At 42.6% G+C, this 16,215-nt stretch overlaps 1 protein-coding gene across 2 annotated transcripts in view; it reads right to left on the reverse strand.

Moving 5' to 3' along the window:
• Positions 1-11,731: 11,731 nt before the first annotated feature.
• arhgap10 (Rho GTPase activating protein 10) overlaps positions 11,732-16,215 on the reverse strand; it is a 279,199-nt gene continuing 274,715 nt past the window's right edge. For both annotated transcript variants that reach the window (XM_070871493.1, XM_070871488.1), the window contains one exon: positions 11,732-12,805. In XM_070871493.1, coding sequence (XP_070727594.1) covers positions 12,717-12,805 — 89 coding nt within the window. In that variant the 3' untranslated portion in view covers positions 11,732-12,716. The remainder of the gene's footprint in view (positions 12,806-16,215) is intronic.

Consider the following 16,215-nt stretch of genomic DNA (forward strand, 5'->3'; position numbering starts at 1 on the left):
AATGCGTCTCCATCATCGTCATGGTCTGCTGCACAACCTGGCCATCATGAGAGGACAGTCGCTGGAGGTCAAGCCAGGAGAAGGAGGAGGAGGTCGAGCCAGGAGGAGGAGGTCGAGCCAAGAGGTGGAGCCAGGGGCTGGAGGAAGATGATGATGTTGATGATGCAGACTGGCCAGCACCCTTCTGGGAGAATGCGTCCTCACATATATGGAGGTGCCTGATACCTCCCCTCCATGCACTATGTACTGGCAGTCTGTCAGGTCTCCACAAGTCAGGAAACTATATTCATCATCAGTCCATCAGTGTCTCCAGCTCCATATCAGTGAACTTGTTAGCTCTCCTTGCACCTCTTACACCAGCCATCCTTCCAAACTCCTTCTCCCCTCAGGCTGGCTCATTCGAAACCCTTACCTGCATGCTGAATTTCTCAGTGGTGGTAAAGCTCAAATTAAGACAGCCACACCACTGAAAAAAGCACTTTGGAAGGGGTCATTAGCACTAGAACCTATTGTTTACTCTTGGAGCTGAATATGGGGTGGCCCAGCCATGAAAAAATGTTGGTGTTAATGGCCACAAAAAGGTGGGGGGAGCACCAGCTTTCCTGTGATACTGAATTTCGGGCTCCATATGTTAATCACCAAGACCACCAACTTTCACTTCCATAATATCGCCAGTCTCCATCCCTGTTACCTCTAGACTCAACTACTCCCAACGTTCTCCTGACTGGCCTCCCACCTTGCACCCTCCGTAAACTTGAGCTCATCCAAAACTCTGCTGCCTGTATCCTAACTCGCACCAAGTCCTAATCACTCATTACCCCTGTGCTTGCTGACGTACATTGGCTCCCGGTCCGGCAATGCCTCTATTTTAACATTCTTATTCTTGTTTTTAAATTCTTCCATGGCCTTGCCCCTCCCTATCTGTGTAACCTCCGCCATCTATACAACTCTCTGAGATCTCTATGCTTCTCCAGTTCTGGCCTCTTGCACATCCCTGATTTTCATCGCTCCATTGGTGGCCTTGGCTTCAGCTGTCCAGGCCCTAAGCTCTGAAATTCCCTCCCTGAACCTCTCTGCCTCTCCTCCTTTAAGGCACTCCTGAAACCCTACCTCTTTGACCAAGTTTTTTGTCACTTGCCCTAGTATCTACTTATGTGGCTTGGTGTCAAAAGCATTTTGATAATGCTCCCGTCGCTATATAAATGCCAGTTGTTTTTGTTGTTGTCCACCAGCAGCATGAAGTAGGGGATCACAAAATGTTTTCATTCAAAAGATTAATATATGGAATTGATTGCCACATGTAGCAGTTGAAGAAGGAATTAGATAAACCGTTTATGAAAAATATTACAGGGCAAAGGGAAAGAGCAGGGAAATGAAGCTGCCACAGACATTATGGACTAAATTCCCTCTTGTGCTGAAATCTTTGATTATATATGGAATGTCAGTATCAGTTTACGAATCCCTCTCAAGTTAATGTGGTTCTCTCTTCCCTTTCTCCAGCTTTATTACCAAAGTTCCTGGCTCTGCCCCATATTAGTTGAAAAATCTAAATTAAAATCCTAATGTGATTGGTGACTTGGTTCAAAGATCAGACACCATCAAAAAATTAAGCACAAATACATGGTATAGGCCAGTGTCCTAAAATATGATTGGATAGCTGCACCTTGGATTCTGGATAGAGTATTCCACACTCCACACATCAATTTCATATTTCATTCTACCTTATCATTTAGCACTTGATTTCAGTCTGATCATCGAAGGAAGACTCAAAGCAGAGGATTTTATAGAGAAACGGAAGCAAACGCAAGGGCATATTTATCTGTACTGTTCTCATATGTTTTATAGCAGCTGGTTTAAGAGCAACAGAGAACTTTCAAGTAGCATTTTCACCAATTCTTAACCAGTTAGAACTAACATACCTATAGTTGGAAAATTGGTCCCTTTAAAGTACAGATACTCTTTTATTTGTATTTATCAAATAATGCCACTTCAAGCACATGTTTTTCTTTTGGTGTGGAAGATTAGAGCACACGAGATAGTAACAGCACCACGCACAATTCATGTGATAAAAGTAAAAACTAGAAACTAATTCACAATAGGACAATGTTTTCTCAGTCTTAGTTATTACAACAACAGCAGGTTTGATTTTAACCCAGCACTCCCGCGGAAGCAGTGCCAGGGCGGGGGTCATGCTATGTTCTAGCCCACCATCTTAACTTACCTGCAATCACACACGAGAAGCCTGCCTGCTCAAAAGCAACAATTGAATGAAGCAAAATTAAAAGGAGCGGCTGAGAGAGGTAAATGGAGCACAAGTGTAGGTAAATTAAAAGTGGAGCATCTGAGAGAAGTAAAAATTAAAAGGGACAAAGAAAAGTAAAAGCCTGGAAGCCCAGTATCACCCTTTTCAAACAGGTAAGCAGAGCACAGAGAATGAACCAGTGAGAAAACAGGGAATTCACTGTGGGATCTAGTAACAGGTATCTAAATACTTTTTGTGGCTATGAGGTTTGCATACACTTGCTGTTTGACCTCAAAAAATCTCCCACTGCATTGGGAGTGTGGTGCTGCTATATTCGGGTCTACCTGCCTAATTGGGTACTGCTGGTGCACATCTGTCTACATTCATAACATCAGGGTACCTTCCTAAAGAGTGATCGATACATGAAATAAACTGCTAAATAGAGAAGTGGAGGCAAAATGCCTGGAATTATTTAACAATTGGACTGCGGGGAATTATAAGATGTTTGTGGATGGATATAGTAAAATAATCTGAATAACCTTCATCTGTCCTTTCTTTTGTGATCTCGTCAATGAAAACTGCTAAAAAATTGTACACTTTATTGATATATAAATACCTGGAATATTACCTTTATTTCAGGAGTACATTTGAAATATTCACTTAATATTTTATCACTAAGAAATATTATGTAATGATGTTTAGTGTCATTTTAATAAACCTCGTTTCGCAGGATATCTGAGAACGGATCAGAAATGGTATTAGAAAAGTCACTGATGATCACATTTCACTGCTCCATTTGCCTCAGTAATTATCTGCCTGTCGGGCATCTTCTCCAGTAATGTATTAATGTCATTGAAAGAGCAGAGGCTGGTTTAAGTCACTTTCTCAGCCAATTAACACCATTTTTTGAAAAGTAACTATTCTCGAACATTCGTATTCAATTCTCCCGTTGATGGTACGTATTCTGGACAACAGCTGAGGACAGATGTTTAAACATAGACACCTCAATAGGCTTCACTATTGTAACTGTAAATTCGCATCACCTTTTCCTCATCAGCTGGCTGCCATGTCTCCAATGTCCCGCGGCATGTGCTCGCTTCGTCCAGCCTAGACAACCATGTGTGCAGGAGATGTCTCTAGCTTCAACTACTCGAGCTCCGTGTTTCGGAGCTTGAGCGGCAGCTGGAATCAATATGGTGCATCTGCGAGGCTGAGAGCTATGTGGAAAGCACGTTTCAGAAGGTGGTCGCCCCACAGCTTAAAAGCGTGCAGGAAGAGGTGAACACCAGACGGAGAAAGAACACTAGGCAGGAAGTGAAGGAGTCCCTCCCTGTGAGTCCATCTCGCTTTCCAACCGATAGTCTCTTCTGAGCACCGGTGAGGGCAATGCTGCCTCTGGGGAGTGCAGCCAGAGCCAAGTTCAAGGCACCACGGGTGGTTCAGCTGCACAGTGGTGAGGGACAAAGAATAAAAGAGCTGTAGTGGTAGCGGATTCTATAGTTGGGGGAATAGACAGGTGTTCCTGTGGTCGTAGACGTGACTCCAGAATGAAATGGTGCCTCCCTGGTGCCAGGGTCAAGGATGTCACAGAGCAAATGCAGGGCACTCTGGGGGAAGAGGGTAAACAGCTAGAGATCGTGGTCCATATTGGGACTAATGACATAGGTAGAAAGAGAGATGAGGTCCTGCAGGCAGAATTTAGGGAGTTAGGAGAAAAATTAAAGGGTAGGACCTCACAGGTAGCAATCTCCAGGTTACTACCGGTGCCACATGCTAATGAGTACAAGAATAGAAGGATAGAGAGGATGAACGTGTGGCTGGAGAGTTAGTTTAGGAGGGAGGGCTTTAAATTCCTGAGGCATTGGAACCGCTTCTGGGGGAGATGGGACCTGTACAAACCGGACGGGTTGCAACTCAACTGCGCCGAGACCAATATCCTCGTGGGAAGATTTGCTAGTGTTATTCGGGAGAGTTTAAACTAACTTGGGAGAGGGATGGGAACCTGCGAACATATTCAATAGGGAAGGAAGTAAAGCTGAAATTAAAAAGCAAGAATGTAGAAAGCGAATCTGTAAGACAGAGGAAACAAGGGTTAGTAAGTAGTAATCAAGGAGGTCTTCCTGTGCTAAATGGTATATACTTCAATGCAAGGAGTATAGCGAATAAGGCAGATGAGCTGAGAGCACAGGTAGACACTTGGGAGTATGAAGTTATAGCCATTACAGAGACATGACTGAAATAGGGGCAGGTTTAGCAGCTAAATATTCCTGGTTACAGGATTTTTAGACAAGGGAGGTAAAAAGGGAGGGGGGGGGGTCGCGGTATTAAAGAAACTATTACAGTTGCGAGGAGAGGTGATATGTTAAAGGGATGATCAAATGAGGTCATATGGGTCGAACTGAAAAATAAAAAAGGGGCTATCACATTGCTGGGCATGTATTATAGACCTCCAAACAGTGGGAGGGAGATAGAAGAGCAAATATGTAGGCAAATTTCTGTGAAGTCCAAAAGCCATAGGGTAGTAATAGTTGGGGATTTTAACTATCCTAATATTGATTGGGACAAATATAGTGTGAAGGGTATAAAGGGCGTGGAATTCTTAAAATGCATTCAAGAGAACTTTTTTAGTCAGTATGTAACAAGTACAACACGGGAGGGGGTGGTTCTGGATTTTGTTTTGGGGAATGAAACTGGGCAGGTAGAAGGGGTATCAGTGGGAGAGCATTTGGGTGCCAGTGACCATAATTCAGTCAGATTCAAGGTAGTTATGGATAAGGACAAGGATAGACCAGAATAAAAGTCCCAAATTGGGATTTGGCCACAGTGGGCTGGAAACAGCTACTTGTAGGTAAACGTCGGAACAGTGGGAGGCATTCAAGGAGGAAATTCGGAAGGCTCAGGCCAAACATGTGCCCTTAAAGAAAAAGGGTGGAAACAACAATTCTAGAGCCCCCTGGATGTCTAGGGACTTACAGGGGAGGATAAACAAAAAAAGGACGCTTATGTCATAGAAACATAGAAAATAGGTGCAGGAATAGGCCATTCGGTCCTTTGAGCCTGCACCACCATTCAATAAGATCATGGCTGATTATTCACCTCAGTACCCCTTTCCTGCTTTCTCTCCATACCTCTTGATCCCTTTAGCCGTAAGGGCCTTATCTAACTCCCCCTTGAATATATTGAATGAACTGGCATCAACAACTCTCTGCGGTAGGGAATTCCACAGGTTAACAACTCTCTGAGTGAAGCAGTTTCTCCTCATCTCAGTCCTAAATGGCTTAGCCCTTATCCTTAGACTATGTACCCTGGTTCTGGACTTCCCCAACATCGGGAACATTCTTCCTGCATCTAACCAGTCCAGTCCTATCAGAATTTTATATGTTTCAATGAGATCCCCTCTCATCCTTCTAAACTCCAGTGAATACAGGCCCAGTCAATCCAGTCTCTATTCATATGTCAGTCCTGCCATCCCAGGAATCAGTCTGGTGAACCTTCGCTGCACTCCCTCAATAGCAAGAACGCCCTTCCTCAGATTAGGAGACCAAAACTGAACACAATATTCCAGGTGAGGCCTCACCAAGGCCCTGTACAACTGCACTAAGACCTCCCCCTGCTCCTATACTCGAATCCCCTAGCTATGAAGGCCAACATACCATTTGCCTTCTTCACCACCTGCTGTACCTGCATGTCAACTTTCAATGACTGATGTACCATGACACCCAGGTCTCGTTCCACCTCCCCTTTTCCGAATCTGCCACCATTCAGATAATATTCTGCCTTCGTGTTTTTGCCACCAAAATGGATAACCTCACATTTATCCACTTTATACTGCATCTGCCACGCGCTTACCCACTCACCTAACCTGTCCAAGTCACCCTGCAGCCTTTTAGCGTCCTCCTCACAGCTCACACTGTGTCATCTGCAAACTTGGAGATATTACACTCAATTCCCTCATCCAAATCATTCATGTATATTGTAAATAGCTGGGCTCCCAGCACTGAGCCCTGCGGTACCCCACTAGTCACTGCCTGCCATTCTGAAAAAGGACCCATTTATCCCGACTCTCTGCTTCCTGTCTGCCAACCAGTTCTCTATCCACGTCAGTACATTACCCCCAATACCATGTGCTTTAATTTTGCACACCAATCTCTTGCGTGGGACCTTGTCAAAAGCTTTTTGAAAGTCCAAATACACCACATCCACTGGTTCTCCCTTGTCCACTATACCAATTACATCCTCAAAAAATTCTAGAAAATTTGTCAAACAGGATTTCCCTTTCATAAGTCCATGCTGACTTGGGCCGATCCCGTCACTACTTTCCAAATGTGCTGCTATTTCATCTTTAATAATTGATTCCAACATTTTCCCCACTACTGATGTCAGGCTAACCGGTCTATAATCACCCGTCTATAATTCTCCCCCCAGTCTTCACATTTTATACACACAATATTCAGGGATGTTTCTGAGCTGTAAGCTTTTTTGAAGCTATTGGTCAGCTTTTGCTTCTTTCTAGGTTGACATGTATGAAGGTCACTTGCTTGGTAAACATAGCTCCCTCACAAGGTAATGTCATAATAATCCCCACAAACCTCCATGCAGTCACTGAATCATATGACCAAATAACTTTCAAGTGATTTTGTTTCAAAGCATTTATTTCTGAACACGGAACAGGCTAGATATTGTGGTGAAAATAATGGTGAGGCTATCAGTGGCACTGTTATTTTTACTGCAAAATCTGGTATGTGGGACTATGCACGACTGCTCTTTCTAAGAACCAGCACAGGCACAATGGGTTGAATGGTCTCCTTCTGAGCTGCAAGTGTCTATGATTCTATGGACTGACACTTCCGTTCAGACTTTGCGCTGCTCATTAATGATTCTTCAATCTGATTAGTTGAGGAGAGATGCACAGTTGCTTTAAGATCTATATCTTCACTGTAGCCTATAATTGAAATGATGATAAAATATTTTACTTAGTGGGCTGGCTTTATTCATTCTCACCTTCCATTAACTATTTACATTGTATATTAATGATTTAGACGAGGAGATTAAATGTAATATCTCCAAATTTGCGGATGACACTAAGTTGGGTGGCAGTGTGAGCTGCGAGGAGGATGCTATGAGACTGCAGAGTGACTTGGATAGGTTAGGTGAGTGGGCAAATGCATGGCAGATGAAGTATAATGTGGATAAATGTGAGGTTATCCACTTAGGTGGTTAAAAACAGAGACACAGACTATTATCTGAATGGGGACAGATTAGGAAAAGGGGAGGTGCAATGAGACCTGGGTGTCATGGTACATTAGTCATTGAAGGTTGGCATGCAGGTACAGCAGGCGGTTAAGAAAGCAAATGGTATGTTGGCCTTCATAGCGAGGGGATTTGAGTACAGGGGCAGGGAGGTGTTACTACAGTTGTACAGGGCCTTGGTGAGGCCACACCTGGAGTATTGTGTACAGTTTTGGTCTCCTAACTTGAGGAAGGACATTCTTGCTATTGAGGGAGTGCATCAAACGTTCACCAGACTGATTCCCGGGATGGCGGGACTGACATATCAAGAAAGACTGAATCAACTGGGCTTGTATTCACTGGAGTTCAGAAGAATGAGAGGGGATCTCACAGAAACATTTTAAATTATGACAGGTTTAGACAGGTTAGATGCAGGAAGAATGTTCCTGATATTGGGGAAGTCCAGAACCAGGGGTCACAGTCTAAGGATAAAGGGTAAGCCATTTAGGACCGTGATGAGGAGAAACTTCTTCACCCAGAGAGTTGTGAACCTGTGGAATTCTCTACCACAGAAAGTTGTTGAGGCCCAATTCACTAAATATATTCAAAAAGGAGTTAGATGTAGTCCTTACTACTCGGGGGATCAAGGGGTATGGCGAGAAAGCAGGAATGGGGTACTGAAGTTGCATGTTCAGCCATGAACTTATTGAATGGCGGCACAGGCTCGAAGGGCTGAATGGCCTACACCTGCACCTATTTTCTATGTTTCTATGTTTTCTCTCTCCCTCCTTTCTTAAAAAGTGGTGTTACATTAGCTACCCTCCAGTCCATAGGAACTGATCCAGAGTCGATAATACTGTAGAATCTCTGGAGGAATATAGAAAGTTCAGAGGTAAAATTAAAAAGGATATTAGGAATGCTAAGAGGGAGCATGAAAAATTCTTGGTAAGTAAAATTAAAGAAAACCCAAAGATGTTCTATAAATATATTAAGAGTAAGAGGATAAGTAAAGAAAGGGTAGGGCCTATTAGAGACCATGAGGGTAATCTCTGTGTGGAGGGGTTCTTAATGAATACTTTGAATCTGTTTTCACAAAGGAAAGGGGCAATGCAGATACTGCTATCGAGGAGGAATGTGAAATTCTGGATGAAATAAACAGTGAAAGAGGAGGTATTAAGGTGCTTAGCAGCTTTGAAAGTGAATAAGTCTTCAGGTTTCGATGAAATGCATCCCAGGCTGTTGAGCGAAGCAAAAGGAAATAGCAGAGGCCTTGACCATCTTTTTCCAGTCCTCTTTGGATTTAGGCATGGTGCTGGAGGACTGCAGCACTGCTAATGTGGTACCCTTGTTTAAGATGGGAGAAAGGGATAGGCTGAGTAATTACAGGCCTGTTAGCCTAACCTCAGTGGTGGAAAATTATTGGAAAAAATCTTGAAGGACAGGCGAAATCTACATTTAGAAAGGCAAGGATTTATCAGGGACAATCAGCACGGATTTGTTGAGGGAAGATCGTGTTTGACGAACCTGATTGAATTTTTGAGGAGGTAAACAGAGGGTCGATGAGGGTAGTGCGTACAATGTGGTGCAATTGGACTTTAGCAAAGCTTTTGATAAGGTCCCACATTGCAGACTGGTCATGGAGGTAAAAGCCCATGGGATCCAGGGTAAAGTGGCAAGTTAGATCCAAAATTGGCTTAGAGGTAATGGTTGATGGATGTTTTTGTGACTGGAAGGATGTTTCCAGTGGGGTTCCGCAGGGCTTAGTGCTGGGTCCCTTGCTTTTTGTGGTATACATCAATGATCTAGATTGAATATAGGGGGTATGATTAAGAAGTTTGCAGATGACACTAAAATTGGCTGTGTTCATAATGAAGAGGAAAGACATGGACTGCAGGAGGATATCAATCTACTGGTCAGGTGGGCAGAACAGTGGCAAATGTTATTTAATTCGGAGAAGTATGAGGTAATGCATTTGGGGAGGGCTAATAAGGAAAGGGTATACACATTAAACGGTAGGCCACTTAGAAGTGTGGATGAACAAAGGGACCTTGGAGTGCTTGTCCATAGATCCCTGAAAGTAGCAGGCCAGGTAGATAAGGTGGTTAAGAAAGCATACGGAATGCTTGCCTTTATTAGCCGAGGCATAGAATACAAGAGCATGGAGGTTATGCTTAAATTGTATAATAGTCTGGTTAGGCCAGAGCTGGAATACTGCGTGTCGTTCTGGCCGCCATATTATAGGAAGGACATGATTGCACTGGAGAGGGTGCAGAGATTGACAAGGATACTGCCTGGAATGGAGAATCTTAGCTATGAGGACAGATTGGATAGGCTGGGTTTGTTCTCCTTGGAACAGAGGAGGCTGAGAGGAGACCTCATTGAGGTGTATAACATTTTGAGGGGCCTGGATATAGTGGATAGCAAGGGTCTATTTCCCTTGGTGGAGTGGTCAATTACGAGGAGGCATAGTTTTAAAGTGGTTGGCGGAAGGTTTAGAGGTGATTTGAGGGGAAGCTTCTTCACGCAGAGGGTTGTAGGGGTCTGAAACTGACTGCCTGAAAGAGTGGTGGATGCAGAAACCCTCACCGCATTTAAACGGTTCTTGGATGGGCACTTGAAGCGCCGTAACCTGCAGGGTTATGGATCTCGAGCTGGTAAGTGGGATTGGACTGGATAACCTCTTGTTGGCTGGTGCAGATACGATGATAAGTACTTCAGGGAATTGAATACGGCCAGAGCGATCTCCTGGATTAGTTTCGATCGCCTGGATGGGTCGGAGAGGAATTTTCCCAGATTTTTTTCCCCCAATTGGCCTGGGTTTTTATCCGTTTTTTTTCCTCTCCCAGGAGATCGCATGGCTCCGGTTTGGGTGGAGTGTAAAATGTTGCGATGCATGTGGTATTGCAGTTGTGTGGGGCGGACTGGTTGGGCCAGATGCTCTTTACCTTTCCGCCATTGTTCATAGGTTTATATGTAACCTACAGGACTGCTGACCGAGGACTGTGCGGCTCTTTGTCAGCCAGTGCGGACACGATGGGCCGAAATGGCCTCCTTCTGCGCTGTAGATTTCTATGTTTCTATGTACGGCCGTGAAGTGGTCTGGAGTTCGCCGGCTTTTTAATGGAAATAACCGTACATGTGCGAAGATGTGAATGGGCCTTTCAGCCACTTAAAGGGCCCACGCACAAAAAACAAATTAGAGGGAAGATTGGTCTGCACATGGTGGTATATCTGGCTAGTATATCTACAGATAAATAATTCAATGAACTGGGGAGCAAACATGTCTTCCATCGCTCCATGGTACTGCTCATTTGTATTTAAATGCATCACTCAAGTTATGCATTTTAATATCAAGAGCTTGTTAACCCTAAAGCCTAAACAACTAGAATCCTAGCTCCTTCAGAGAAGCAAGTTGAAGATTTTTGAATCAAATACAAGCACGGGAAGCTGATCAGAGACATAGTGAAAGACTTGGTTTGGTTGGAAATCATTGCCATCCTCATCAAACCCAGTCTTTCTCATGATTACCACTAACTTGTCCACCTCAATACTGTTTAATAGTATGATGCAGACAATAGAGCCTTCTTCTTGAAGTGAGAGACTTTGCACAAGATGGAGTGAGGGATTGAACATCAGTTTGCTTCAGCATGCATTTCTCTTAATTTGCTGGAAACTTCAAGACATCTGTGATGAGATAAGTTCATTTACTGTTGGTGTATGGTTCCATAGGCACTTGTTGTCCTTTGGTACCTTTTTAAGTGACCAGTCTTCACTTGAGAGTCTAGATTCTAAGTGCTGACCTGGCTTCCTGACTACAGGAGCTATGCCGGATCCTGTCCTGACCCAGCTTCCACATGTGCACTTTCAGTTAGTGCTACAGGATAGATATCAGGAGCAGGGGTCCTGGCTCATTCTCCCTTTCTTAACCCTAGGGCAGTGAGGAAAATGACACTGCCTCTACTGCCTACGATCAACCAACATATTGCTCAAATTACTATACCAAAATAAGTGACCGACAGTCTTGATGAATGCCACTTGACAAATTATAATGCCCAAATTTGAATGATTTGGTGAACTTTTAATAAATGCAAAAAATGAGCAAAAATAAATGTGAAATTTAAAATCAGACTTATTTAATCGCATCAAACTGGAACCGACCCATTTAAAACTACTGTAAAAATAAGATTGAATTTGTAATAATTTAACAAGAACATTTCAGTGAATACTTAAAATCAAGTTAAATGTTATGAATTATGCACTTCAAATCAAGTTAGTAATAGAAACGATTACTTGCAGTGATCTTTATTTTCTGTTGTAGTTACAGAATAATGTTCTTCAGATTTTTGAATGCTTTAGGTCTGTGACAATGTTGACCATATTCATGCACACATAACTATTAAAACTAGTATAATTCTCATAAGTATAATAAACTATAAAACTAGAAATAACTCACATTTTGCATAGTTAAAATTAACACAAATATACGGCAACTGAGGAGTTTGTTAATATCTGCTCTTAGTAAAAACTGAATGGAATTGCCCAGTTATCAATATATTGTTGAAAAACCAATTGAAATATGCACTAACAGCTTGTAAAAATAAAGTCCACTGCAGCCATCAGATTTGTTGTTTGGTATTGAAGGTTAAAATGCACCAAATTACTTCAAATGTTTCACAAATGCGCAACATTGCTAGATTTTTAAAAACATTTCCAGTGTTTCTTAAAATTGAAACATCTAACTATTTGATGGATCAGGAATGAAAAAGCAAAATTGCATGGAACAACTTTTCCCCCCAATATTTTATTGCAGCCTCTCTTTTATTCATATGTTTTAAAACATAATGAAAATAAGGAGATTCGTAGAATCATATTGTGAAGTCAAAATGGATAGGAACAATTAAGTTCACAAAGCTAGCAATTTTTGTTTGTTATTCCAATGACACTTGCTAAAACTGCACCCATCTGCTGAATCCTATGATAAAAAAGCTTGTATTGATTAAAATGTAATGATTAAAATGTCATGATAAAGTGACAGCAGCACTTCAGCCAATATTTAATTATAAACACAAGTATACAGATGCTCGAGGTTAGATGTGTACTAGCTATGGAAATCAATATTCCCCTTGGTTCCAATTGTGAGATCTCAGTGGAAGAGCTAATGTAGAACGAACGGTAAATTTTGTCTTGACAAGGATGGCCATGGATACCATGAATAGTATTTTCTATAGATTTCAAAGGCTCAGAGCTACAGGAATTCAACATAATTTCGTGGAATAAGTCCTGTTTTGCCATTGAGGGTTCCTTCTAGCCAACCAGGTTCTCGTGAAGAGTGAACTGGGGAATGAACAAAATAAAAAAGAATCTTTATTTTCATGTGGTAAAAGTCAATTAGGCACAACAAACCCATCCCTTTTTATAGTAAACAGCCATACCTACACACAACAGGCATATAATCCATCTTATTACATGATAAAGAAGAGTCCACACACCAATAAGAGTGCACCAAAGTAGAGCATATTGAGGAGAAGGGGGCACCTGCAGATGCCCAAGACTGCCAGAGACAATATTGCATACAGCAGTCAAATTGAGACAGTTTTTTTTAAGCAAATAAGTGAGGAATAGTCCATGTCACAGCTTTGCAAATAGTTATCAATCGGACTGCAAGTGAAAAGGCACCCAGGAGTAAATCATGGAACAGGTAGAATGGACTTAAAACTCTCTTTTTGGTTTCTTTCCTGCAAGTACAGAAGGAATGCCACCATCTATGTAGCAATCACTGATTGGTTACCTGTTTGCTTTGGGCCTTTGTACTATAGCAAACAAATAACCATCAAGACTTCCCAAATTGCTTTATGCAAGAGACACAGTGACATGGTTCTACAAGAATCTAAACAGTGAAAGCAATGCTCCACTTGTTGATGAGGTAAAATAACAAAATGGTCATTCTTGGCACAAATGAAACTGAGATGCAACTTTTTTTTGGAGGGAACTCTGGTAGTGTCCGAAGCAATTCTCAGTCAAAATTCGAAATCAGATACTGGCTAATTAACAAAAAGGGCTTTCAAATCACTAACTATGCACACTGAAACTAAAAGTCTAGTTTTCCACGCAAGAAACTGATGACGACACATTCAATAGTGGAAATGTTAATTTTTGAAAGACTAAAGGTCGCAATTCAAACCCAGTGAAGTTCTTTCTGGGCACAATTTCCTACTCACATTCATAAAACTAGACACCAATGGATCACCCAATGAACTGAACACAAACTGGTTACAAAAGATTAAAATTGTTGCAATGTGAATCTGAATCGAACTGGGCTTTAAACCAAGGCTGCTAGTAGTCTAGAAAGCGAGGGCCATCAAGACCATCACTGCAAAAACATTTTCCACGGTGTTATAACCTCCATTAGTGGATAGCCTTGTGATTGACTAAGATATTTACCACTGAAGACAGGAAACCTTGCTCCAACAGTCATCATTTTTCATTAACTGGGATGGGATGTAATATTGAACTCCGCCACCCTCCCCAAGAGAAGAAATCAAAGGCAGTGAGATCTGATCTCCACTCACTGCCTGCATGACCAAAGTCTTGGTTTGAAAGGCCAAATAATGGTCTTCAAACTAATTTCTGTATTTCATTTGTGGGAACAAGGAAATGGATACAGACACTATTTTAGCCTCAGAGTTGTCATAACCTCGATGCCCAAGCAGAAACACAGAAGCTGGTAGCTGTCTGAAGAGCTGAATAGGTACATTCTGGGAAGCCCAAATGCTGAATATTTCTGGAATCACCTCTAGATGGAGCTTCCACTCAAAAGGATAAATTATATATTACTCATATACATGCTGTAATAAGGACTGCACTACTGCCTGTTATTTTAGCAATGTATTGACAGATGGTGCTCCAATTCTCAAAATAAAAACCTAGAAAGAAAAATTGCAGGCTGGTTGGCTTAAAAACTCAAATTGTGAAAACTAGAAGGACTATCTAATCGAGGGGAGGGCAAAATGTTGTTAAGATCTAACAGCGGGATGTGAATGTGAAAACTGAGAACACAAAGCTTTTGGCTGGGGAAAAACAAAGTGTGTGTAATGTGAAGAACATGGGGTTTTATAGAAAAAGGTGATCACTGCCCATCCACAACACCGCAACACTTTGTATGCATGCTAAGTATGTGGTTTCCTCAGAACCAATCTATTATGTATGCAATAAAGGTTCAAACTGAGTACTGTTTAACTAAGCAAGGTACAACCTTGGCTCTGCTTTATTTAGGCCCAAAGTGCCTGACTCACAAAATGGCTGGCCTTTTATACCAGAGCAACACTGCTACTCAGTGGCTTTCAACAATGACACCATCTGGTGGCTAAAAACAGCATGTACATACATGACAATACCCTCCTCTGAGATCTTATCACAGTCTTTCACAGGTTGAGACGGTCCAGTGCTTTATGCTCCCGGGTTGACAGTCTCCGTTCGATTCCGGCCTTGGGTGAATGTGCGGAGTCTGTTGTGGCTGGTGGCTGGATGGCTGACTTGTTGGGGGTGGCAGTGGCCATGTCAGGAATTGCAAGTCATTTTTATTGAACAAATCTGTGATGGAAATTCCGGGTTCACTGATGACCCTCGAGTCCACTGAAGGCTGCTGGTAGGTTGGTTGGTCGTCGACGGTTTCTTCTGCTCTGGCTCATCTGTGTGCCTCAGCTTTGTTTGATCCATGTGTTTCCTGCAAGTTTGCCCATTCTTAAGCTTAATAACAAATACTCTGTTGCCCTCCTTGGCCATGACCGTACCAGCGATCCATTTGGGACCCTGACCATAATTCAACACATATACAGGATCATTAACAGAAATCTTGTGTGACATAGTTGCGCGATTGTGGTACCCTTGTTGGCTCTGTATTCAACATGATTACTTAAATCCGGGTGTACAAGAGATAACTTGGTCTTAAGACCTCTTTTCATCATGAGTTCAGCAGGCGAGACCCCTGTGAGTGTGTGGGGTCTTGTCCTGTAACTCAGCAGTATACAAGACAAGCGGGTCTGCAGTGACCCTTGGGTTACTCTCCTCATGCTTTGCTTGATAATTTGTACTGCACGTTCTGCTTGCCCGTTGGTGCTGACGTTACATGTTTTATGCCGTAAAGTTTTACAAACTCCTGACTGGTGAAGCACGACCCATTGTCGCTCACCGCTATGTCAGGCAGACCATGTGTCGCGAACATGACATTGAGATTCTCTATGGTTGCCGTGGACGTACTGGATGACATAATTATGCATTCTATCCGCTTCGAATAAGCATCCACCACCACTAAAAACATCTTGCCCAGGAAGGACCTGCAAAATCGACATGGATCCTGGACCAAGGTTTGGATGGCCATGACCACAGACTCAGCGGCGATTCCGCTGGTGCTTTGCTGAGCTGCATGCAGGTGTTGCACTGATGCACACATGCTTCCAGCTCAGAATCAATTCCTGGCCACCATACATGGGACCTGGCGATGGCCTTCATCATCACTATACCAGGATGTGTGCTGTGTAACTCACACACAAACTTCTCTCTCCCTTTCTTAAGACATTACAACTCGATTGCCCCACAATATGCAATCTGCTTGAATAGACAGTTCGTCCTTGTGACGAATGTACGGTTTGGCCTCCTCACGTATTTGCTTAGGTATGGCAGACCAATCCCCTTTGAGGATGCAACCTTTTACCACCGATAATATCGGATCCTGGCTGGTCTAGGTC

The sequence above is a fragment of the Pristiophorus japonicus genome, chromosome 2 (genome assembly GCF_044704955.1).
Source record: "Pristiophorus japonicus isolate sPriJap1 chromosome 2, sPriJap1.hap1, whole genome shotgun sequence".
NCBI classification, from domain to species: Eukaryota; Metazoa; Chordata; class Chondrichthyes; family Pristiophoridae; genus Pristiophorus; species Pristiophorus japonicus.